The 26,248-nt window shown below is 38.1% G+C and overlaps 1 protein-coding gene across 1 annotated transcript; it reads right to left on the reverse strand.

Moving 5' to 3' along the window:
• Positions 1-1,316: 1,316 nt before the first annotated feature.
• On the reverse strand, positions 1,317-26,248 carry LOC141497655 (ceramide synthase 4-like). The gene is given in 11 exon segments (XM_074200416.1): positions 1,317-2,193; positions 4,560-4,716; positions 5,061-5,167; positions 11,760-11,888; positions 12,476-12,568; positions 18,125-18,175; positions 20,252-20,309; positions 20,465-20,583; positions 22,032-22,149; positions 26,075-26,154; positions 26,156-26,248. Coding segments are annotated over 11 exon segments (1,176 nt in total). The 3' UTR covers positions 1,317-2,022.

The following is a 26,248-nucleotide window of genomic DNA, read 5'->3' on the forward strand; positions in this document are numbered from 1 at the left end:
TGGAATGGAGAGGGTTTGATAAGTGGGAGCTTCTTATTGAGGAATTAGTTTAGGCAGGTTATCCTTACCTCTAACAATTTAATGTCAGGGTAGAGCAAAAGATCAGAAGAAGGAACCAGATTGGGGAACTGAATAAATGGTTTTCCTCTACTTCCCTTGAAAGAAAGAAGAGACAGTAAGAGACCTAGTAGCTGTTGGAATGACCTCTCTCTTCTTATCCCAAAAAGTATTTATTAGCCCTAGGATGGTTCTCTTCTGTTTCCCATCCAGAAAAGGAGGAGGCTGACATAGATGGACTCTAAGATCCTTTGTACCTCAAAGTGCCCTTGGGTACTTATGCAGGAAGGGCACATAAATCTGATTCCTCAACTCCACCCTGCTCAATCTCATTTTTGAGTATCACTTCTCCCTATCTGTTTCCTGACCCAGGTCACTCAACTGAGTTAGTGACTGAATGCTTTGAGAATTAATGTTGGATAAAGTTGAGTTTGGGGCCTCCTTGTCAATTTATTTTTCTCTTCAGTTCCATATCTTGGTCCATTTTGACAAAAGTTGTACCAGATGAGCAGAATGAATGAATGAAAATCTGTAACATTGGAGGGAATAATCATATCATGAAGTATTTAGATCCATTTTTGTGTTAAGGGATGACTGGATTAAAAAATGGGGATTTGTGAGAATTCTGCTTCAGATGAGGTTGGCATGACTGTATTAAATCCTGTGGGGGGGGGGCAGTCTGAATGTCTGATTAATTCTAAGATTAACCTGACTAAAATTATGTCCCCAAATCAGTTTCCTTATTCCTAATTATCCCTCCCTATTGCTATCCATAGAGGTAGACTGTAGGGCTAAAAGCAACTCAGGAAGGCAAATTTGACCTCAATATAGGTATAAATTTGCTAACTTTAGAGCTGTTTAACAGTAGAATGTTTAACAATGTAGGATGTGAACTCCTTATTTTAGGTGCTCCAGAAGAAGTTGAAATGCTACTTGTTGGGGTTTCTGAAGAGGCCCTTCATTCACACAAGTAGAGTTTCAATTGGATGCCCAACAAGGTCCCTCTGAGATTCTGAGATTGAGTTCTGAGATTCCAGGATTTTTGTGTACAGGACACAGGGAGAGAATAGCAAGAGTGGGGGCGTCTAGGTGGCACAATGGATAGAGCACTGGCCTTGGAGTCAGGAGTACCTGAGTTCAAATCTGGCCTCAGACATTTAATAATTGCCTAGCTGTGTGGTCTTGGGCAAGCCACTTAACCCCATTGCCTTGCAAAAACTTAAAAAAAAAAAGAATACTTAGAGAATAGCAAGAGTGATAAAGATGAACACTAAATGGGGAATAAACTGGAAATGAAATGAAGGAGTTCAGGGGCTCAGAAACAGTAAGCCCTGCACCATTCAGTTTTATTGTTCCCTCTCTGGGTCTGGTAAAGCCCAGGTTTCACAATCCATCCCTACCTTGAATGGGCTTCTCTGTTTCCTAGGATCTGCCAACAATGACTCCCTTCTAGGATGGGAAGGCAAGTCTAAGGCTAGCCAGTCCCCTCTAGCCCCAGGCCTGCAAACCTAAGACCTTTTCATTCAGATAATATTCATTTTTCTTCCAGATCACTTTGGGGATATGGAGAAACTCCTGGGAGAATTCTCTGAGAGATCTTCTTGCTCCCTCTTCATCCCCCTTCCCCATGTTCTCTTCTTCTAAGGGATGGTGACAGACCTCAGTAGTCAAGCCCAAGGACAATGGTCCCAGGGAAAAGGCTGATCAAAATAAGTTCACTAAATTCACCATAACATCTTCAACAGAAATATTGCATCATTCCATTCCTCCTCTAACCTTGAGGTCCAGTAAATGTGGGGACAGAAAAACAGATATAGGGAAACAAAAGTGAAGGGCCCCATTCAGCACAGGACTTTTTCTATGAAGTCCATGTTCAATCAGAATCTGAGCCATTTCCTAAGGTGACTTGCTCTTCAGGTTGTCAGGAGACCAGTCAGTCAGGGATATTCGTTGAATTGGATTAGGTTATGCCACTGGGACAGGCTCAATGATAAACTGGCCAGTTCCTTGAACTCCCCGGGCTCGAATATTTGTGACATCATTGGACTGGATTCTCCCATTGTTCTGCTGTCTCATTGGTGGCTGCTCATCACTCAAATCCTCTTCCTCTATGTCACTCCTCACATCATCCTTCACCTGAAAAAAACATAGATACAATCAATCAATAAGCATCTATAAGACCCTAACATGCAACCATCACTCTGCAAAGCAATGAAACAACCAAAAGAAAAGAATAGTCCTTGACCTTAGGAAACTATCAGGAGAACTAGCCTGCACTTGTAAAATAAATGCAAATTAAACAGATGAGGAAATTTTGGGTAGCAGTAAAAGTTGGGGTGGGGAGGAAATCAGAAAAAGCTAAATTTAGACAATACTTGAGCTGAGTCTTAGAAGAAATAAGTAATTCTAAGAAATGGACCTGAATGGCCTGAAAATGCATTTCAGGCCTGGGCGGACATGTACAAAGACAAAGACATGAAGATAATGTTTTGGGTGAGAGGTAGCAAAAAGATCAATATGGTTGAATATTTGTGACATCATTGGACTGGATTTTTAGTGATGCAATGAGAGCAATGTATAGTGAGAATGGAAAAATAGACTGGAGTCAAGTGGTACAAGATTTTAAATGACTAATGGAGTCTATCCTCTTTTTGGTAGCAATAGGAAACTTCTGGGATGGTCAGTTATCTTGCTATTGATCTTTCTTGCTATTTCACCTACTGGACCACCAGACCTTGCACTGTATGAACCCTAAAACCCTACCTTTCCTTGATTTCCAACTTTGGAACATGTATCGACATTTCATTGCTCCAGGAAAGGGCAAGTTGATCATGACTCCATTTACAATTCCAATGTCAGGGAAGGCTAGGTGGCGTAGTGGATAAAGCACCGACCCTGTAGTCAGGAGTACCTGGGTTCAAATCTGGTCTCAGACACTTAATAATTACCTAGCTGTGTGGCCTTGGGCAAGCCACTTAACCCCAGTTGCCTTACAAAAAAACCTAAAAAAATAAAAAAATACAATCCCAATGTCTTCCTAATTAAGATAATGTTTGTAAAGTGCTTTACAAACTTTAAATCACTACATAAATGTTAGCTATTATTCTCAAACCAAAACATCCATTTTGGACTTGTATTCTCTGTGTTTTCTCTCCTTACGTAAAGATATGAACAGTCTCAGTTTGTTTGTTTTTTCAGTATCCTTGGAGTTTAGCATGAATTCAGTGTCTAACTCACAGTGTTTCTGTACTCCAAACTCCTACTCTCCAACACTTCAACTCAACTACTCAGTCTCATGGCCCACTACTCCTTTTTTCACCCAGGCACACATAGAAACTGTAATGCCCTTGATATTGCCATCGTCCACAAATATTCTATTTCCATGTACATAAACTCTGAGTTTCTCATGATCTTTTAGCACCCCAGCTTTCCCTCTACCTAGCAACCCCTTTCTTATCTTGATCCCTTGGTCAGTCAGCCCAATTGAACAGTATCCTGTACATTCTGTACTCTTAAATCTCTTGATTCCTTGTCCTATTAGCTATCATACTTTGTCAAACCCTAACCTTGAATTACTCCCACCACCTTTCTCTTTGTTCCTATTCACATGCTACTGTTTGGAGGCTGAGAAAAATCATAAGACATTGAGATCCCTCACAAATTTATGATATACATCCTCAACTGAGCTCTCACTGAAGTAAAGGAATTCTTTTATGCTTTCCTAAATCGACTTACTAGACTACTGACCACAATGGAAATTTCAAACCTTTTAATTCATCCTCAAGATTCCCTTAGTAGTCTTCACTCCATTCTCGAAAGTGAGGATCTCACTTCACTGAAACAATTGAGATCTCTATCATTTCCTTTCTCTTATCTCATCTGTGCTTTGGGGAAACTACTTTTCAGCTATGTGAAGAATGAATTAAATAGTTCAATGAAAGGTAATGAGGACCTGCATTAGGATGATAGGTATGTGAGTCATAAGAAGGGCTTAAAAGGGTGAGATATTGTAGAGACAGAAGTGACAAGATTTGACTCTTGAATGAATATGTAGGATGAGACAATGAAAAAGGATAGAAAAATAATGGGTAAAAGAAATGAGAGAGAGAGAGGGGAGAGAGAGAAGGGAAAAGAACAGGAAAAGAGAGGAGAAAAAAGGAAAGGATAAGAAAGGAAAGGAGAAGAAAGAAGACAAAGAAAAAAAGGAGAAAAGGGGAGGGTAAGAGAAAGAAAAGTAAAAGAGAAAGGGAGAGAGAGAATACAAGGAGAGAAAGAGAAAAATGAGGAGAAATTAGGAAAGACAAGTGAAAGCCAAGATTGCTGAATAGAAAGATGCCTTGTAGATAGTACTTAGGTGCCTATGAGGATGCCTGACCTGGACTCTCATGCTCTCCTTCCATCTTCTATTCTTTGCTGCCTTCCTCCCCCCACCCCAATTCTCCTCTGCTGATGGTCATGGATTGAGGAGACAGTGGATGGGCTAGAGCAAGATTTGCACCTACCTGACCCTCTGATAAAAGCTTGTAGAACATTCGGAGAATGAGGAAAAACCAGAAGACATTGAGACCTTGCAGGATCATCAGAAGGACGTTGGCAAAATAATATCCAAAGAAGACCTGGTAGTTGTTCAGGAAAGTATAGTAAGTGGTGTAGAGGACTCTGCAAGAGAGAGAGATATGGGAGGAGAGGGAATTCAGGATCACAATGTGGGAAAGGGGAAGAGGCATTCTACCAGGGTTCAGACATGTTGGTCACCAGAAACAACCCCCCTACCACCAAAGAAATGGGAGGGACTGAGTGAAAAGTCCCTGGGATGGGGAAGAATATCCTAAAAAGGACCTTTGACCTGACCTCATCCCATTTTTCTCACACATAGGATTTGTTAGGCAAGAGGCTCACTCCTCTTTCTAGGAGGCAGGTATTGGCAGAAGAAAGTTCCCAGGATCTGACCCTTTTCCTCCTCCCTGCCCTTAACCCACCCCACCTCTTAGGACCAGGCTCACTTGGTTGGGAAGAGAATGATTCTGCTAACGAAGAACACCAGGGCAAAGAGCATGAACATTATGTCCCGAGCTTGCCTCCACTGTGTGTAAATTAACATCTTACAAGCCTGAAAGGAGATGACAGAGGGAATTTTGGTAACACAAACCCAGAGTTCGGGCAGGGGCACCTCAGATGCTATCTAGTACAACCCACATCTCTTGAGGAGTCCCCCTGGGTAAATAATCATTTCACCTGATGGTCTACAATGATGAGAAACTCATTAATTACATCTCACAGACAATCCATTCTACTTAGAATGCTCTGAGTCTTTTGGGAGCTTTTCTTTAAAAAGATGTTCCTTGGAAGGTGGGATGAATTTCATGGTATTTTCCAGTGAGAAAGAGCATTACCCTCGGCTTTAATTTTGTGTAGGACCCAGTAAGTCACCAGATATACACATATGGATAGGTATGACACTCATTGGAGATCTTATACCCTTCAAATCCACCCTTCTCCAGAACCTCTCCATTTTTCTTGAAGGTATCACATCCCTGGTCACCTTACTGTCATCCTTGATTCCTCATTTTTGCCACCACTCCCCCTCCCCAAACCAAACCCAAGCAGTTGCCACATTTCTTATCCACACCCTCTTAGCTCCAGTTACACAGCCATCAGAACTAGGGTTAGTTCCTCTCACCTCCTTTACTGTAAGCAACCTGTTAATTAACCTAACCTGTCTCACGTCTCTCATTACTCCAACTCCTTCTCCACTCAGCTGCCAAAGGAATGTTACTAAAGTACATGTCTGATCATATCACTCCCGTACTCAAAAAGCTATCACCTCCAGGTTTAAATGTGTATGGCATTCAAAACCCTTAATGGTCTAGCCCCAAATTCCTGTCTAACCTTATGCCTCACCTTCCTGCACTTTATTCTCTAACCAGGCTGGTCTATTTTCTGTTCCTCAAACTCATACAAAAACACAATTAAAATATACAAATGATAATAATAGCTAGCACTTTACAAATATAATTTCATTTTATCTTCACAATCACCCTGGCAATTGTTATCCCCATTTTACAGATGAAGAAACTGAGGCAGACAAAGGTTAATTGATTTGCCCAGTGTCACACAATTAGCAAGTGTCTGATACATCATTTGAACTCAGATCTTCCTAACTGTAGATTGAATATGCTAGCCATGGAGGTCACCTAATTTAAGATATGAAGTCATCATAAATCAAATACTCTTTCGCAATATTGAAATCACAGAAAATTTATATTTGCTTAATTTTTATATTGACTACTTTGATCACCCATAGCTATGACTTCTTATTAAATTTTGAATCTCATTTAATAAAGCATATTTTTTCCCCAAAGAAAATAAACCTGCTCAACTAACTACAGTGATCTAATTAACCATTTAATTACTAGGTAGGAATAGAGATAGGCCCCAGATCTAGGTTGAGGAAATCACCCCTATCAATTCAGGTTAGGATCTTTACCTTCAACAGTGGTGTCAAACTCAAATAAGTTAAGAGTCTTTAACTTGTTCAACTGCATATTGACTTTTAAAAAACCCATATATTGATATTTTCTATGTCCTTTTGTATTTTTATTTATTTTGTTAACTATTTAATCTTTCACTGAACTATGGAGTGTTGCTCTCACTGCCACCTCAGGTAAAGAGAACTGAAAGATTCAGATGCTTTGCCAGTGTCACAGAGTCAATATGTGACAAAGGTGAGATCTCACCCTGGGCCTGCCTGGATTTTAGTTTAACTTTTTTTTTTTAATAAGGCATACACGGAATTAAAAAAAAATCTATCCAGTCACATTTCTCTCAAGAGAATGTTTCTTGTACAGTGATAAATAATTTTAAATTTTTATTTCATTTTTCACTTCCTCTCTCAATTTATATTTGTGTTTTGCAATGTTTTAATGAGAACAGAAGAACATGCACACATGGAGATGCAAGCTCAAAAATGTTTTTTTGATAAAGATATGAGTTCATAAGAACTTGGCGACTTCTATGTTCTAGAATTTGTCAGTTCCCAAAAATCCTGCCTGACTACTAATGGTCCTCTATGGAAATGCACCTTTCTCCCTTCAAGAAGAAAATGGGCAGTACCAGCAGGTGGAGTCTGGGAACAATCTTCTTCCACACAAGGTGGTGCTTTGAAGGCAGGTAGGGATTCTAGGAGACAGAGGTGAGGAGGGATAGCATCTTCTAGGTCAGAGGGATGCCATGGAAAAACCAAAAAGACAGATGAGTGCTATGTAGGATGAACACAAGTAGACCAGGATGATTGAACCATGTAGTTCATGATGGGAATACAGTTTAATTAGACCGAAAAGATTGGAAGTGGCCAAGTTCTGAAGATCTGTAAATTCCAAATAAGGGTATTTTTGTTTAATCCTTAAGGGTAGCAACTATGTGGTACAATGGTTAAGAGTGATAGACTTGGATTTAGGAAAACTCCTCTTCCTGAGTTAAAATGCGACCTCAGACACTTATTGTGTGACCCTGTGCAAGTTACTTAACCCTGTTTATCTCCGTTTCCTCATCTGTAAAATAAGCCAGAAAAGGAAATAGCAAACAATTCTAGTATCTTTGCCAAGAACCTCCAAATAGAGAAATAAAAAAAAAATCACACAAATGAGAAAAACAACAAAAAGAGGTAATGAGAAGTGGAGTTTGCTGAATAGTCAGAATTACACATTAGAAAAATCACTTATATAGTTCAGTGGAGGATGAATTGGAGTGGGAAGACATGAGTCAGGGAGATCATATAAAATATATTATTTATTTAAACATTATTATTTTGGGGGGTTCTGAATTCTTACCCTTCCTTCTACCAGTTCCCACTTATTGTGAAAGCAAGAAATATGATATCAATTATACATAAGAAATCATGCAGAACATGTTTCACATCAGCCAGGTTTCAAAAATAAGGTAAAAAAAAAAACAAAAGGAAAAAAGAAAGTGAAAAAATTATGTTACAACATACATTCAGCTCCTTTCTCCGAGGATAGAGATCCTTTGGCATTATCTTGGATCATTGTATTTATTGGCATGGCTAAATCATCCACAGTTGATGATTTTTACAATATGACCATGGCTGTGTACATAGTTCTTTTGGTTCTACTCACTTTGCATCAGTTCATATGTTTTCCCAGATTTTTCTGATGTCATTCTGTTCACTATTTCTTATAGCACAATATTGCATCACAATCATATGCAAACTATTCAGTCACTCCCTTAAATTTCCAATTCTCTGACAACACAAAAACATAGAGATTACTTTCCTTTTTCTTTGATTTTTTAAAGATATAGACTGAGTAGGGGTATTGCTAGATCACGGTGTAGTAATATATGAGTATAGTTCTAAATTGTTCTCCAAAATGATTGGAATAGTTCACAACTCTACTATAGTACATTAGTGCCCCAGTTTTTCCCTATTTCCTCCAACACTTATGGTTTTCCTTTAACTAATCTGATAGATGTGAGATGGTAGTGCAGAATTGCTTTAATTGTATTTCTCCAAACAATAATAATTTACAGCATTCTTTCATATGATTATGGATATCTTTGATTTCTTCTTCTAAAAACTGCCTTTTCACAGCCTCAATTGAGGAATGACTATTATTTTTATAAATTCTCTGTTCATTTGAGAAATAAAGTCTTAATCAAAGAAACTTGCTGCAAATCCTGCCCTCTTCCTCCCTCTCCCCCACCTCCCCTGTCCCCTCTATTTCTTAACTACTACCAGATTATTTTTATGATTACTATTTTGCAATACCATAGGATATCCTGTAACGTTAGGCAACCTTCCTTCCATTTTTTTGCATTGATTTCCTTTTGTTTTTATCGATGAAATTTATTGCTATTTTTTCCACATCTATAAAATAATTTTAGTAGTTTGATTAGTATGGCACTAAATAAGCAAAATAATTTAGGTAAACTTGTCATTTTTATCTTATTGGCTTGGTCTCACAATTAATATTCCTCCAGTTGTCTACAACTATCTTTATATAGAGTGTTTTGTAACTGTGTTAGCGTGTAGCCTCCCAAGTGTTTTATATTGTCTATAGGTTATTTTAAATGGAATATCTCTTTTTATCAATTTCTGTTAGACTTTGTTGGTAATATACAGAAATATTGATGTTTGATGAAGTTTTATTTTATATCCTTCAATTATGCTAAAATTACTGTTTCAAGTAGTTTTTTAGTTGATTCTATAGAATTCTTCAGGTATACTATTATATCATCTGCAAAGAGTGATAGTTTTATTTCCTCATTGCCTATTCTAATTACTTCATTTCTTCTTCTCTTTTTGCTATAGCAAGCATTGCTAGTACAATATTGAATAATAGTGGTGAAAATGGGCATCCTTGCTTCACCCCTGAACTTATTGGGAAGGCTTCTAGCTTATCCCTTTATAAATAATGTTTACTGATGATTTTAGATTTAATTTTAAGTAAAACTCTATATGCTTTCTATTATTTGTAAAAGGATTGAGTATTATATTTCATTGAAAACTTTTTTCTGCCTCTATTCAGACAATTATATGATTTTACTTGGTTTCAGTGCTTGATATGATCAATTATACTGATAGTTTTCAAAAAATTAAACCAGCACTACATTCCTGATATAAATCCCAAGTTATAATAATGTGTGATCTTTTTTGACATTTTACTGTAATCTTAGAATTTTATATAAAAATTTTTGCATCAATATTCATTAGGAAATTGATCTATATTTTTCTTTCTCTGTTTTTGCTCTTCCTGATTTAACTGTAAATGTGTATTAAAGAAACTGGGAAGGATTCCTTCTTTGCCTGTTTTTCCAAATAATTTACGTTGTAATGGACTTAGTTGTTTTTAAATGCTGGGTAGAATTCATTTGTGAATTCATGGAGTTCTGGGATTTTTTTTTCTTAGGGAGCTCATTGATGACTAGTTGAATTTCTTTTTCTAAGGTTAATTTCAGTATTTTATTTCCTCTTCTATTAATATGGGCATTGTAATATTTTGTAAATATTCATCCATTTCACTTAGATTGTCAGATGTATTGAAAACTGGGCAACATGGCTCCTAGTAATTGCTTTATTGATTTTCATTGGGGATGCATTCCTCTTTTTATTTTTGATACTAGTAATTTAATTTTCTTTCTTTAAATCAAATTAATTTATTGCTCTTTTTTCATAAAGCCAGATTCTAGTTTTATTTATTAGTTCAATTTTCTTAATATCTCTTGATTTTAGGATTTTTAATTTGAGTTTTTCTAATTTTTTAAAATTACATGCTCAATTCAATGATCTGTTCTTTCTCTATTTTACTGATAAATGAATTTAGAAATGCAAAATTTCCTCCAAGAACTGACACTACTTTGGCTACATCCCATAAATTTTGAGATGTTGTTCCATTGGTATCATTTTCTTTAGTGAAATTATTGATTGTTTCCACGATTTGTTCTAGAACTTCCCATTCTTTAGGGATAAATTCATTTCTAATTAATTTTTATTCTATGTTTGCATGGCTTTTTTATTATTTTTTTATTTTTTTAGCTTTTTCAAGGCAATGAGGTTAAGTGGCTTGCCCAAGCCCACACAGCTAGGTAATTATCAAGTGTCTGAGGTCAGATTTGAACCCAGGTACTCCTGACTCCAAGGCTGGTGCTCTGTTCACTGTGCCACCTAGCCCCCCTTGCATGACCTTTTATTAAATGTAATTTTTATTCCATTATGATCTAAAAGGGATATATTTAATATTTGTCTTTCTGCATTTAGTTATGAAGTTTTTATTCCTTAATACAAGGGTACAAGTGGAGTAACAGCCCAAGGGCACAGACAGTATTTTTTCATACTTCTTAATTATTTAATATATGTTAAATATGGTAATATATGTTATAGATTCTTTTGTTTTTCTTTTTGCTTTTTTTTTGCAAGGCAATGGGGTTTCTTTCTTTATACAAAGTAAATTATTAAGTGTCTGAGACTGGATGTAAACTCAGGCACTCCTATCTCCGAGGTTGATGTTCTATCCACTGCACTGTGTAGCCCCAGGTTTATCTTTTTATGTGTCACTGGTGAAGATTTTGAGTGTGATTTTAACCTCAACATCTTCAAAATCTCTTTTTTTTTAATTGGGTGATTTTGGTGGTATGGTGTTTCTTGGGAATGTTTATGTCACAGAATGTTTATGTCACACAATATTTATTATAACAGAATTAACACTATTTGCTAACACTCACTTGAGTATCTTTTGCATTAGTTATTCCCTGTGATGAAGGAAGAGAATAACTGTCCTATAACTAACACCCATATTGTATAATGAGAAATTTTTAAAAGAAGGGATGTAGTTAGCATATCTTCTACTTTATTTTGTGGAAAAACCTAAAGTTAACCATAGTTAACATTAATTTTTAAAGGTTTCCATGGACTTATACTCTTTGAGGCAAAGAGAGGAAGAGATGAAGTCTTATTTCTCTTGGGGTCATTTCTATCCTCCCCAGTAATGGGGTGAGGTCCATGTAAACCCTAAATTCCTTCTTTAGTTAGGGACCCCTGGGCCACCAGGCACAATGAACTGCAATAATGGTGATGGAATGTAGGGTCAGTTCTATTCCCATCTCTGGGGTTATGGCCCCCACATACATGCAGCTCCCAGGGTCTTAGACAAATTCCACTTATATTCCTCCATGCTGGGCTCACTCACCTCCATGAAGATATCTGTGACATCATGTAGTAGCAGCACCAGGACACCAATGTGCACAAAGTTGCCAGAATAGGAGAAAAAGATCAAAGCAATAGTAACAAAATGGTGGATGACCTGTTCCTTGAAGTCCTGGGAAGAGGAGGGTAGCCATGAGGGCAAGATCTTACTTACTTCCCAGAGGATGTAGTTCACTGTGCCCATGCTCAGGGTTAGACTATTACCCACATCTAGGTACACCTTTCCTCCCACCACTTCTGCTGATTACATGCCAGTCCTCTTGGGGAAGGTTCAAGTCTTTCAATGGGAGACAGAGATTGAAGTAAGATATAAAGAGATGAAGGGGGAAGGTCAAGTGGATCCCAATATGGTAGAGAGAGAGCTGGTGATTGAGTTGGATATAGACCTAGTGGTAGAGATCCAAGGAGAGCACCTTGGCTATTGAATTGAAAAGTATGGGATTGACCCCTTAGCTCCTGGTCCTCTTACCCAGTCTTCTACAGAAGCCACCAAGCTCAAGTGGAACAGGTCTGCCCTTATAGTTTCATTGGAAGAAGGCCTTGTGCATATTTATATCAGGGACTGACCTTAAGGGCTAGGAACAAGAAAGACACTTTTCTTATGAGACACTAGAAGCCAAGCTCTCCTTCCCTCTAATCATCACTCCTGAGTGGGGAGATACGAGCTTTCCCCCAAACCCGGGCTCCCTCTATACTCACCTTCCTCTTCACATCAAAGGTCAGAGTGAGCAGCAAGGAGAGGTAGAAACTGAGCTCCAATAGATACCACCAGTATATGGCAGGCTGAAGAGGCTAAGGGTCAAAGCAGTCACTTGGTTATTGCTCTTGTCCAAAGAAAAACAAAGCATTTAACAAGGAAACAACCGTTTAGGAACTCCAGTACCATGGGACCAGGCACCCTGCTTTACTCCATCCTCCAGTTATTCTAAGCTGCAGCCTATGGTTAAAACATACATGGGACCAGTCTTTCACTTGATCATAGCCAAAAGGCTGAGAAGCGATGGGACCAGTCTTTCAAAAATTAAGTCATACCCAGCAACCAACAAACATCTACTAAACTCATCTATTATGTGCCAGCATAGTGGTAGGCAGTGGAAATATAAAGGCAAAAATGATACAGCTCCTTCCCTCAAGAAATTTATATTCTATTAGGGGAAACAACATGGACGTGCACAATATCACAACACACACACACAAACACACACACACACACACACACACACACACATACTTATATGTATATAGTACATCCAATTAAAATAGAAGACATTTTGTGGGGAAAGCTACTAGCAGCTGGGTAATCAAGGAAAGCTTCAAAAACAAAGTGGTATTTGGACTGAATCTTGAAGGATTATAGTGATTCCAAGATGTGCAAGGGGGAAAGGAAGTACATTCCAAACCCTGAAATGGGAGAGGGAGAATCATGTATAAGTCCATATAAATATAAAAAATATAAATAAGAAGTCCTATTTGGCTACATCATAGTGATGTTTTTCCTTCGTCCTAAAACACTATGACATCAGGGAGGTGATGCCATGACTAGGAAATGAATTGGATTTGAGTGAGGGGAGAAGGCACTGCACTAAGTCATCAGTCTCACTTTCTCTTTTGGAGTCATCTGGCCAGATAGGAATCAGGATGACTGGAAATGGTTCCAGTTGTGAGGCAATCAGGGTTAAGTAACTTATCCAAAGTCACACAGCTAGTAAGGTGAGATTTGTACTCAGGTCTTATTGACTTTAGGGTTGGTACTCAAGATCTTAAGTTCAAATCTGGTCTCAGACACTTGAGAAGGATTGGATAATAGGGCTGGAAAGGTAGGTGGAGACAAGATTATTGACTTTAAATACCTAGATAACAGTTTATCTTTGACCTCTAAAATATAATGGAACCAATAGAGTTTATTAAATCAGGATGTGATGTCATCAAACAAATCTCTCTGGCAGCAGCACGTAGAATGGATTGGAATGGGGAGAGACAAGCTAGGGAGGTCATAGAGGAGATTAATGAAAGAGTCTAAGTGAGAAGTGATGATGACTTGTTATGTGTGAATGGAGAGAAGGGAGCAAATGAGACAGGTATTGAGGAGGTAAAAATAAGATTTAGGAACTGATTGGCTGTGAAGGAGGGGAAAAGGACATGTTGAGAATGACTACCATGTGAAATTGTAAACCTCAGTTGAAAGGAGAGGGCTGTTCTCATCAAAACTCAGAAATTTTAAAGGCAGATTGTTTTGAGTGAAAGATAATGAACTGTGTTTTAGACATGTTGAATCTAATATGGTAACAAGTCATTGGGCATAAAAGGTCCAAAAGGCAACTGGAGATGTATGATTAAAGTTCAAGAAAGAGAGAATAAGTCTAAGTGAAGAAACCTGGGAGTCATCAACATAGAGATGATGATTAAACCCAGGGACCTAATGAAGCACACCAGTATGATGATGATGATGATGATGATGGTGATAATATAAATAATTATAACTGACACTTATATAATACTTTAAGATTTGCAAAGCACTTTACATATGTAATCTCACTTAAGTTTACTAACAGCTCTGGATGGTGGTGCATTTCTCCAGATGGAAACAGAGCTAAGTGACTTGCCAGGGTCATACAGCAGGGAATGTTTGAGACAAAATTTGAATTCAAATCTTTCTGACTTCCAAGTCCAGCAAGCTATACACTGCATTACCTAACCAGCAAGAGAGTGTAGAGAGAGAAGACCCAACAAAAAGAATGAAACAGTAAGTAAGGGATGTGACATGGCTTATATGTCAAGGAAAAAAACTGAGGTGGAAGAGTAAAACAGTAGAAAATGCCAGGCAAGAGATGGTCAATGAATAAAGTGATAAACTTGAAGTTAAGAAGTCCTGAGTTCAAATACTACTTCAGAAACTTCCTGTGTAACCCTGAGGAGGTCACAATCTCTTTTCTTTTTTTTCTTTTAGGCTTTTGTTTTGCAAGGCAAATGGGGTTAAGTGGCTTGCCCAAGGCCACACAGCTAGGTAATTATTAAGTGTCTGAGACAGTATTTGAACTCAGGTACTCCTGGCTCCAGGGCTGGTGCTCTATCCACTGTGCCACCTAGCTGCCCCCCACAATCTCTTTTAACATGAGTTTCATCATCTACAAAATAAGAATAATAGGGGCGGCTAGGTGGCGCAGTGGATAAAGCACCGGCCCTGGAGTCAGGAGTACCTGGGTTCAAATCCGGTCTCAGACACTTAATAATTACCTAGCTGTGTGGCCTTGGGTAAGCCACTTAACCCCCATTTGCCTTGCAAAAACCTAAAAAAAAAAACAAAAAAAATAAGGATAATAATAGTACTTACTTTTCAGGGTCACTGACAGAATCAAATGAGAGAACATTATGTAGAGCCTTTTGCAAACTTTTAAATATTGCATGAAAATTATTATTATTATTATTAATTATTACTCTTTTTATTGAAAGAGCAAAATCACAAAAATTCAGGAAGGAGAGAGCATCCAGGAAGAGAGAGTGGTCAAAAATGTCAAAGGTTATAGTCAAGAAAGAAGCACATTTTTTTAAAAAAAAAGATCATTCAATTTGGTAATTCAAAGGCTACTGGTGACTTCAGACAGAACTGCACAGTTGAATGAGGTCTGATACCAGATTGCAAAGGACTAGAAAGAACAGCAAGTTACTTAATGGGATTATAGGGTCTAGCAATTGTTTTTTTTTAATAAAGGAATGGACTTGAATATGTTTGTAAGCAGAGGGAAAAAGCCAGAAGGTAGGCATATTAGAGAATGGATAATTAGGGAACATCTTGTTGAAGAAGAAAAAGGAAATGAGATCAAGGGAACCTGGAGAGGAGTTGACCTTGGTAAGAAAGTCCATCTTTCTTTTTATCAAATACTATTATAGAGAGGAAAAAAGAGGAGCTGATATGAAGGGGTTTTGAGATGTGGAAAGGGGAAGTAGAAGTTCATCGTGATGGTCCTCTTTTCTCAGTAAAACAAGGGACAAAGTCAGGACACATAGGCAGAGTGGTTTGGACAGTTCAAAGAGAGAAGAAAAGAATTGGAACATCTATTATGGTGAATGCCTAAGATAATCAATTGCAAGGAAATTGCAGTGAGGATATATTTGAAGTTACAGAACATAACTAACCTTATTTTTTTCCCTGAAAATATTAAAAGATTAGAAAGTTAGAGAAATGCTGCAGAGTTGATGTAAAGGCTGGCAAAGCATTTGATAAAATCTCTCAGGATATTCTTGTTGAAAGGAAAAGAGATTCATTAGATGGATTCAGAGATGGTTGAATATTTATTGCCCGCAATAACTCTGGTGTATGCCTGAACATTTGAGGAGAGCCAGGTTGAAGAAAAACAACAAAGAATATCATGAAAACCATCTCTTAACTTAGATTCTTATAACAAAATGTATCTCAGACATGACAAGTCAGAAGGAATCCAACTGCGTGTCTTCCCTGGTTATATTTATGATATTTATCCTTTGAAATCTGTGGACTTCCTTATCAGAAAGTCTGTGGACTTTGAAGTCCGTGGACTTTCTTATCAGAAAGTTTCCCATACACTTCTAGCTCCACACATGTTTAGGTCAGGGTTCATTGGTGAGCCAACCAATCCATAAAATGAGCAAGAATACATGCTTATACCTGGTGACCTTCATCCCCAGAAGCACCTGTGTTCCACTCGCAAGGGCTGGCCTTCAACAAATAGCCATACTCTTAAGAACAGTCTTTTGACAGTGACTTTGAAGGAGACCATCAATGAGATGTACCAGGATCAATGCTTGGCCCTGTGCTGTTTAACATAAAACCTTTTACAAATGGCTTGGATAAAGATGACAGGCTGACCAAATTTCATATGACATCAAGTCAGAAAGATAGCTGGCCAACTTGATGACAAGATCTAAAGAAATCTTGATTGTCTAGGGTATGTAGATAAAGCTGATAAGGTGAAATTTATGAGGGGTGACCATCAAGTCTTAAAAGTCAAAATATGAAAGTTTACAAAATGAATTTCATCAGTAAATTATGGGGTCTAGTTATCAATTGGTGACAATTAAGTATTAAATAGGTATCAGTTCAGAAAATATCTGAAGTTTTAGTGAACTGCAAATTCAATATAACTCTGCGATGTAATGAGGCAACTAAAAGAATTAATTCAATATTTGTATAAATTATGAGAGAAATAATATTCAGCACTAAGAAAGTCCTTTTGCACAAGATTATGGAGCAATTTGCTGAAGGAGACAGGAGGGTATAGAATCAGATGAATCTGTAACAGGATTGACCTGGATGAGAAGACATCTCTTCATCAGAGATATATAGAAGAGTTAAAGGGGGAATGAGCTCAAGGGATTTTCAGATGTGGACAAGGAAAAAGTGGGAGATAACTGCAAAAGTCTTCTTTCCTCAATTAAGTTTGGGACAAGGATGTGAAGGGGTTGGTGTGAGCAGAAAAGAATTGGGACAACTTTTGTAGTGAATGCCCAAGATTATCACTTGTGAAAAGGGAAAGAAATATAGTCAGTCTGATTTCATCACTGTGCTTATGTTCTAGAATCTTATTTTAAGAAAGACATTGAAAACTGGAGAAAGTTGCAAAGAAGAATAATCAGAATAGTTATGACTCTTGAGATCATACCACAATCAGGATTTAATTTTTAAAAAAAAATTAGTATAGGTGACATGGAGAAAATAAAATAAAAGGAGGACAATTTTAATGTTTTCAAATACTTGAAGGACCATCATATGGAAGGTGTTCCTAAAGGGAAGAACTAGGTTCAATGGAAGAAAGCTCTAGAGAGCCAGATTTGATATAAGACCAAACTTCCTACCAAAGAGAGTTGTATCAAAGTAGAATGCTCTGCCTTGGAATGTAAGAAGTTTGCCCTCTCTGGAGAACTTCAAGTAGAGGCAGTGCAGCCATTTTGCAAGTAATTATAGAGAATTTTATTCTGTTATGGACTAGAGCAGCCAGTCTCTTTGGTTATTTCCATTGTTGAGATTCTATGATTCTTAAGGTTAGGAGAGGAATAGGAAGAGGGGGAAGGTTTGAAGCAACCTCATTCATTTTGGTCATTGGGGGCACAATGAGTGATGCACTGGACCTTAAGTTAGGAAGATCTGACTAGCTGTGTGACCTTATACAAGTCATTTAACTTCTGTTTGGTAAAATGATGATAATCATAGCACCTCCCTCAGCACTGTTGTAAAGATAAAATATATTTGTAGAATGCTTTGCAAAAACCTTAAAAGTGCTATAAAAATGATACCTTTCATCATCAACATCATTATTCCTAGGACTTGTTTCAGAGAACAAATCTGGCACCTGCATTTGTCAAGGGACTGCTCACCTGCTTAGGGTATCCATTCCAGACAGTCTCTGGCTGACCAAACCAGGTTTCCTGAAAGAAATAAGGACATGTCCCAGACTCTGCTCTGAGAATCACCACTCCCCCCCGCCCCCTTCCAAAAAAAAGAATGACTAGTTCCCTGCACGCAGTGTTTCTTCTCTATAGCTTTAAACCTTCCTCTAGGGAACTACAGATATTCAATGGGAATTACTGCATTGCCATTTTTACATTGCTTCCAATACTAATCCTGACCTTTCTTTTCTCTTTCCTCCTCAGTTTCAGTACAAATCAGAATCAAATTTATGAGATTTAATCCCTGGTTAAATAAGAGCATTGACACTTTGTTCCTTTCTTCCTTTCTCTGTCTATTAGCATCTTGTTCTCTGGTAGCTCTGGAATAGCTCAACTGGGTTAGAGAGGTCTGTCAAAGTGGAAAGCAACTACCTAACCAGCTTCTCTGTCTCTCAATGTCTCTGTCTGTCTTGTCTTTCTGTGTGTGTGTGTGTGTGTGTGTGTGTCTCCCTATTTTAGCAGTGTAATATGGCAGCCAAACAAGCTAATTGGACATTGGGCTGCCTTAAGAGAGGTATATTTTTCAAGAACAAGGAGGAGTAGTCCTGCTTTACTCTGTCTTCATCAGACTTCACTTCAAGAATTCGGTACAGTTACACATCCCATGATTTCAGAAGGAAATGGATAAGCTGGGGGAGTATTCAGAGGAGGGCAACCAGTAACAAGAAATAAGTGAGTTTGTCTAGAATATGATGTCATGTAGGGGGTTTATATGTGATGAGCCTCAAAAGATGATTAATGTCAAACCATGAAAGGTTTTATAGGTCAAAGTGAATAGTTTGTGTTTCATCTTAGAGACAATAGAGAATTATTCAAGATTCTTGAGGACAAAAGTGATATGATTAGACAGGAACCTTAAGTATATTTGGGAGGATGATGGTCTGTTAGAAGGGAAACAATAGCATCAGAGTCAATTAGGAGGCTATTACTTTTGCAGAAGTGATGAGAGTCTGAATTAGGAGGATCTAGTGGGAGTGGAGAGAATCTGATTTCAAGAGATATTATGGAGATAGAATCAGTAAGATTTGGCAACTGATTGTATGGGAAAGGATTTGAATTCATGTCATATGAGCATGTTTACCCTGGAGGAACTCAAGTGGAATGTGATGACTGTTTCCACTCCAGTTGTCATGAGGAGGAGGGATCCTGTTTGACCCCTGGAGACAGAACCAGGAGTAATGGGTAGAAGTTAGAAAGAGGTCAAAATTGACTTGATCTCAGGAAAAACTTCTTAATAATGAGAGTTGTCCCAAAGTACTCTGGGAAGTGATGTTTTCTTCCTACATGGAGGGCTTCAAGTCAAAGCTGTGTGATAGCCATTTGCCAGGTATTTTATAGCATGGACTCCTGCCCTATATGGATTGGACATGATGGCTGCTAAGATCTCTTCCAATTCTCAATTCCTGGGATTCTGTGATCTGCTCCTTCCTTCTCCACTCCCCTACAAAGGGGGGTTTTTGCTCCCTCTGAAACCCTCATTTCTAAGATTGAATGGCATTATTTCTGTTTTGATTTGGAGTTAATATGGTAAAGGTGAAATTGGTGCAAGGTAAGGGTGACGTGACAATGAAGTCAAAAAGAAGAGAAGGGAACAGGGTACAAGAGAAAGACAGTAGGTATAAAGTACTTATGGAGAACCTATGAGGGAAGAGAATGGAGGATTAGAATCAAGAAGAAAATCAAGGGAATGTGAGTGGAAAGAATTAGGGAACTAGGGGTGGAGGGAGGAAAAAGATGAAGAGAATGAGAGATGGAGAGGACAAAACTCACAAGGGATGAAGGGAGCGGGATGATGAGTGTAGGGACATGTGAGTAGAGAAAATGGAAAAGGACAGGAAGAATGGGGAAAGCAAGAAGAGGAAGTGAATAGTGTGGGAACAGAAAACAAAAGGCAAGGAGAGAGAAAATGAGGGAATAGAAGGGATAGAGGAAGATAGAAGAGGTTAATTAGGTTAAAAAAAGGCAAAAGGACAAGACAAAGGCAATGGAAAGGATGAAGACTCAAATGAAAAAAAAAGATGGTCATGTAGTAGGGATGGGATAGGATATACTCACATTGTAGAAGATGAGCAAGCCATCGAAGAAAGAAGTGGAGTAAAATAAAAATTTCCAACTGAAAATACAGAACAGAAGTAGAGATAGATGCATGAAGTCATATTACTGAAGTGGGAAGGAGATGAACAAATGGGGCCCCTGCTTTCCAAGTCAGGTTTGTTACCACTGACCCCAGTCTAGGAATCAGTCTTCCATCTTGTCCCCCAAGTTCACCTGGCTTCAGAGAATTTCTTGCTCTTTAATGGTCTCTCTTGATTTCGGCGACGGCGAAACCAGCACTCAATTTGTCTCACAGAGAGGTAACACTGGCTGGCTAGGTCCCTCAGCGCTTCCTGGAGACAACAGGTGAAGATTACAGTTAGGTCAGATAAAGGAAGGACCTTAGCTTCAGGTGACTGTCTACTCCCCTAAGGTCATATAATATCCCTAATGAGGGAGTACCCAAGAATGCAGTAGAGGTCATGTTTTAATGCAAAGGGCTTGAGTCTAGTCCCCAAGGGTGTTTCCTCCTCCATCAACTCCCTCCTCCTGAATTGGGATGCAAATTCCTTAATAAAAATATTTCCCATGGTCCCTGTTGTATTGCCCTTTTGGAAAGAGGAGTTTTCCCACTGGGGGATAGTCTCTGAAGCCAACTTGCCAGATACTATGGAAAGATGAAAACTAAACATTCCTTGTCTTCACTGATCTTACATTCTATTAGGGGGAGATAGCATGTGTACATGTAACCAATTACAAAATAGATGTAAACATATACAAGGTAATTTCAGGAGAATATTAGTAACTGGGAAAATTAGGAAAAGTTTCTTAAAGGAAATAAAAGTCTTGAAGAAAGTTGAAGTTTTCCCAAAGAAAAAGTGAGAGCATTCCTGGAGAAGGAGAGCATTCCAGACATGGGAATCCGTCTCTACAATGACAGATGGAAAGCCAGATACAAACAGCAATGAGTAGATGAATTTGACTCAACAGAGTGTGTGGGATAATGATATGCAGTAAGTCTGGTAAGGTAGATTGGAGTCCAGTTGTAAAGGATTTTACAGGTTTAAAAGAGGCATTTGAATTCTACCTTAAAGTCAACAGAGTTTTTCAAGGGAGCACAGGAGTGGCAAGTCAGACAGGAGTTTTAGGAACGTCTGGTGGCTGGGTGGAGCATCATGGACTGTAGAAGGGAAGACAATGGCAACCATGGAAAAAATTGGAGAGGCCATTGTAATAGTTTGGGGGGAGAGCAGAGGAGGCAAGATCCTGAATTAAAGAGGCAGTGGAAGGAATAGAAAGAAGGGAATAAGTGTTAGGATATGTTATGGAAAGAGAATCAACAAGACTTTGGTGACTGATTGAATGTGGAGATGAGGTATTGGGACTGACTCTTAGGAGAGAAACAGAATATAGATTGAGAAAACTCAGAATGACCTTAGAGACCTTCCCCTCATTTTACAGATGAGAAATCTAAGGCTCCAGAAAAACCTAAAAAGTCAAGTGACTTGACTAAGATCATAAAAGCAGACAATTGAATAAGGGGGATTAAAACCCAGTTCTAGTGAACTTTTAATCCTCTGTGGGGTTAAAGGTTGGTAGAATTTGCTGCTCAGAGTATCACCCTTTCTAGAGGAATCTGGAACACAGAGTGGATATTTGAGTGAGTCTTGGATTCACAAGATCTCCCATCTCCCCCACTTCTTATTCAAGCATCACTGAACAGCAAAGACTACCCTGTTAAAGGAAATGGAGCCTAAACTTGCCAGGACCCTAATGGCATTCAAACTTATGGCCTGCTCACCTTTTGGGGATTCTTACTCTGGGTTTGGAAAAATGATTCCAGGATGCGATTGGGAGTAGCCTTGATCCTGAGGGGGTCACGCACACCCAGGGCTTTGCTCAAGGGCAGTCCTATGATCCTGTGAAAGGAGACAGGAGGAACTGAGTACACAGGAACTCTCCCATTTATGGCTCTTTGAGAACTCTCTGTCAAATATTGCCCACCAACTCCCCTCCCAAAGTTAAATAGGCATAACCTGGTAGAGATGAAGCATGGGAAGATGAAGTAGGAAGGGTAAGGGCTACCTGCGGGGCACATATTAGATGCTTAGCCTGGGGGAAAAGAATATCATATAGTTTTCTTTTGAGAGGAATTTCTAGGCTATCAAGAAAGGAGGCAGGAAGATGCCTTTCAGTGGCTTAAATAGACTCCTCAAAAGGCTGTAGTTGCAGGCAAAGAGCATACTATTGTCCTTCCTTGAAATTCATTAAGCATTTGGTAAAGTTCATATCGTACATCACAACCATTAATTAAGACACTGTTCTTGTCCTTAAGAAGTTTATGATCTGGTAGAGGAATAAGGCACTCATAGTGTTATACATAATATGGTAAGTTCTTCAATGCATTTAAAGGAAAAGGTACCTTCTAAGGTGAAGACCATTACCAATTAGGATCAAGGGAGGGAGAGAAGTCAAGTCTTCTTGGAGAAGGTGGTATTAGTTCCGAACTTCAAAGGTTGGTGGGGGAGGAAAGCAGACTCATATGTAAAGAGTGTAAAGAGTTTTCTGGGGAGCAGTGTTCCACAATTTAGTTGGAACCTAATACAATGAGTCAGAAAAATGCTAAGGCACCACTCCATTTCTTATGACTCAGTTATATCTGATCATATCTGTATGACTGTGATTCACTACATCTGCAAGGGAAGGAGCCAGGAGAAAGCAGAGACAAACAAAGATCTCAACCCTGGACATAATTTGCCTTTGTATCCTTTCCTTCCCAATCATCAACATGAGGACAAAGGGAAAGATTTAGTTTTTAAAAACTAAAACACTCTGATCCCCAGATTTGATAACCATTAAATAAACAAACATTGTCTGATTTATACCCAAGATGAAAATTGTTATCACTAGAACACTCACTCTAAGTTAGCATGAGGTTTCTGACATAAAGGCCCAAGTCAGATATCATAAATTTTTCAAAGAGAAGACATAGTCTGGACATTCAGTGCCAGGAGGGACCCTGTCATTATTTTTTTTCTAAAGAACTTGTCCCCTACGACTAAAAATTTCCTACTGGGGAAATGAAAAGCTTCAGTAGGAAATAAAGCAGGGGAGGTTTCTTCTGGTCCTACAACAAGGATTCTTCTGTCTTTTCTAAGAGAAGTAGGTTAAAAAAAAAAGTCTTGGTAGAATACTGAGGAAACTTGTCAGAAGCTGGAAGTGTTACAGAGAAACTATAGTCAAATTAGCAGACCACAGTCCTATGTGGACCAAGGGTTCAGGAGACCAAATGATAAGTATTTTACAGCTCGGACCAGGACTATTTGGGATCCTATGAGATCTCTGTAAGGGGGAGAAAACATTAACAACCCAGCAACCTCAAAGAGCTTCCCTATAAATGTGTATACATACACACACATATATAATTACATATATGTATGTGTGTGTACTCTTTCCATTGATAAGGTATATTTTGGGGAGAGTTTTCTCACCCTAACATTTTATTAAGTGCTTTTGATTTGAACTAATTATTTCTTCTGGCTATTTTTTTTTAGACTTTTTCAAGGCAATGGGGTTAAGTGGCTTGCCCAAGGCCAACACAGCTAGGCAATTATTAAGTGTCTGATGTCGGATTTGAACCCAAGTACTTCTGACTCCAAGGCTGGTGCTCTATTCACTGTGCCACCTAGCCACCCCCTTCTGGCTATTTTTAATAGAATTTTTTATTTTTCCAATTACATGCAATGATAGTTGCATGTCCATTCCTTTCCCTCCCCATGGTAGCAAACAGTCTAGGAAAAGAAGTACATGAACATTCCTGTTTAACACATTTACATATTAGTCATATTGTAAAAGAGGAATTGGAACTAAAGGAAAAAGAGAAAAAAACCATGAGAAAGAAAGGAAAAAATATAAAAGAAGTTCTAAAAAATGAACATAGTATGCTTTGCTCTGTACACAGATTCTGTAGGGTTTTTTTCCCTCTAGATGTGGATGGCATTGTCCATAGCAGGCTTCTCATGGTTGTCCCTTGATCTCTGAACTAATGAGAGAAGTTGCATCCATCACAGTCATCATCTCACAGTTTTAGTGATAATGCCTACTATGTTTCCTTGGTTCTGCTCACTCAGGATCAGCTCACACAAATTATTCCAAGCTTCTCTAAAGCCTGATTGCTCATAATTTCTTATAGAACAATAGTACTCCATAACATTCGTATACTTTAACTTGTTCCGCCATTCCCCAACTGATGGGTAGCTCCTCAGTTTCCAATTCTTTGCCACTATAAAAAGAGCTGCTATAAATAGTTTTGAACATGTGAGACTTCCCATTTTTTATCATTCTTTTGAGATGTAGAGTTATTGATGGATCAAAAGTTTGATCAGTTTTATTGCCCTTTTTGACCCTGTTTACTAGCTATTAAAGGTGAATGCATCAGCAGAGATTCACGAATTAAATAATGTAAGAGTTTCTTGAACCTGGAGTATCCATCCTCTGGAGGACCACCCCTCCCTCAGAACTAAGGGGCTGCCAAAGTAATTAACTATTCAAATACTATAAACCCACAAGATTTGAGAAGAAAACATTTTGTAAACCTATTTTGAAGGGTGTGACCTTCTGTGGCCACTGGAAAATACCCTTGATAGGACTAAAAGAAAGCATATTAGTTACCCAGGGGATATCTTGTTGAAACACAACAGGATGAAATGGATGTAAGTTCAAAGACATATCATAGACTCAGAAGAAGAGCATAATAATTAATGGAAAAGAAATAAATGAAAGAAAATGAAAACCTAACAATTATAATCTTAACTATAAAAAATCTTTACATAAATATCTTTGATAAGAACCTTCTTTGCAAGATATATTCAGAACTAATATACATATAGAAAGTCAAAATGGTTTGGCAATAGACAAGTCATCAAAGGATAAAACAAACTTCTAAAAAGAATTACAAATTGTCAATAGCCAATAGAAGATTGCTCCGTGTCACTAATATTAAGAGAAATGTAGAACCAAAGAACTCAGATGTCTCACTTCATACCCATCAAACAGCAAAATGACACAAGATAGATATTGTCAATACTGCCAAGACTGTGGGAAGTTAGGCATAATTATATAATATTGATGGAGCTCTGATTGTTCAATCATTCTTGGAAGAAATTTGGATAATGTTACAAGTCACCTAAACTATTGATACCATTTGACTGTCATCTCATTGCTAGGTAAATAAAGTTCTTAAGAGTGTCAATGACAAAAGGAAAGGTTTTACATATAATAAAATCTTTATAATAGCATATTTTGTAGTAGCAAACAAAAACCACACAAAAACCCAAATGTAATAAATTCCCATTAATTAAGAAATAACTAAATAAATTGTGAATATATGAATTTAAAGTAATATCATTGGCTAAACAAAATGATGGATGTGAGGAATTTTAGAGAAACTTGAAAAAACTTGATCAAACTAATGCAGAATGAAGCAAAACTCCTAAGAACAGTATGGACATTGACTGCAATAATGTAAATGGACTTGGATGTTAATTGATTTTCTGACAAATCTTGCCTCTTTTCTTTCTTGAAGAGATGAAGGCATTAACCAGTGCTTGGCTTCCTTAGAAATAGGGTCCTATAGATGCAGAATGCTGTATACATTGTCAGATGTGATTGATGCATTGATTGGTCTTGATTGATTTTTTTTTGTTTCAAGGGAATGTGTACACTGGGTAGGGTGAGAAGAGGAGAGGGCATACACTGAAAGAACTATAAAAACAAAAGGCATCAACAAAATTTTAACTCTTTAAAAAAGGGGAATTAGGGGAAAGCTCTCACAAGTTGACTTACCTCTCAATGCCATATCTAATGACTAGCAAGACAAATGTCAGGGGAATGGCTGCCAGCAGGTCTTTGGGATGAGGATATTTGGATGCCATCTGAATCTTCCAAATCAGCCCAAGTGTACCCAGGGGGGATCCAGTACTCAGCCTTCCAAAATAACTCGTACAACATAGCCAGCAT

This window comes from Macrotis lagotis, chromosome X (assembly GCF_037893015.1).
Source record: "Macrotis lagotis isolate mMagLag1 chromosome X, bilby.v1.9.chrom.fasta, whole genome shotgun sequence".
NCBI lineage: Eukaryota > Metazoa > Chordata > Mammalia > Peramelemorphia > Peramelidae > Macrotis > Macrotis lagotis.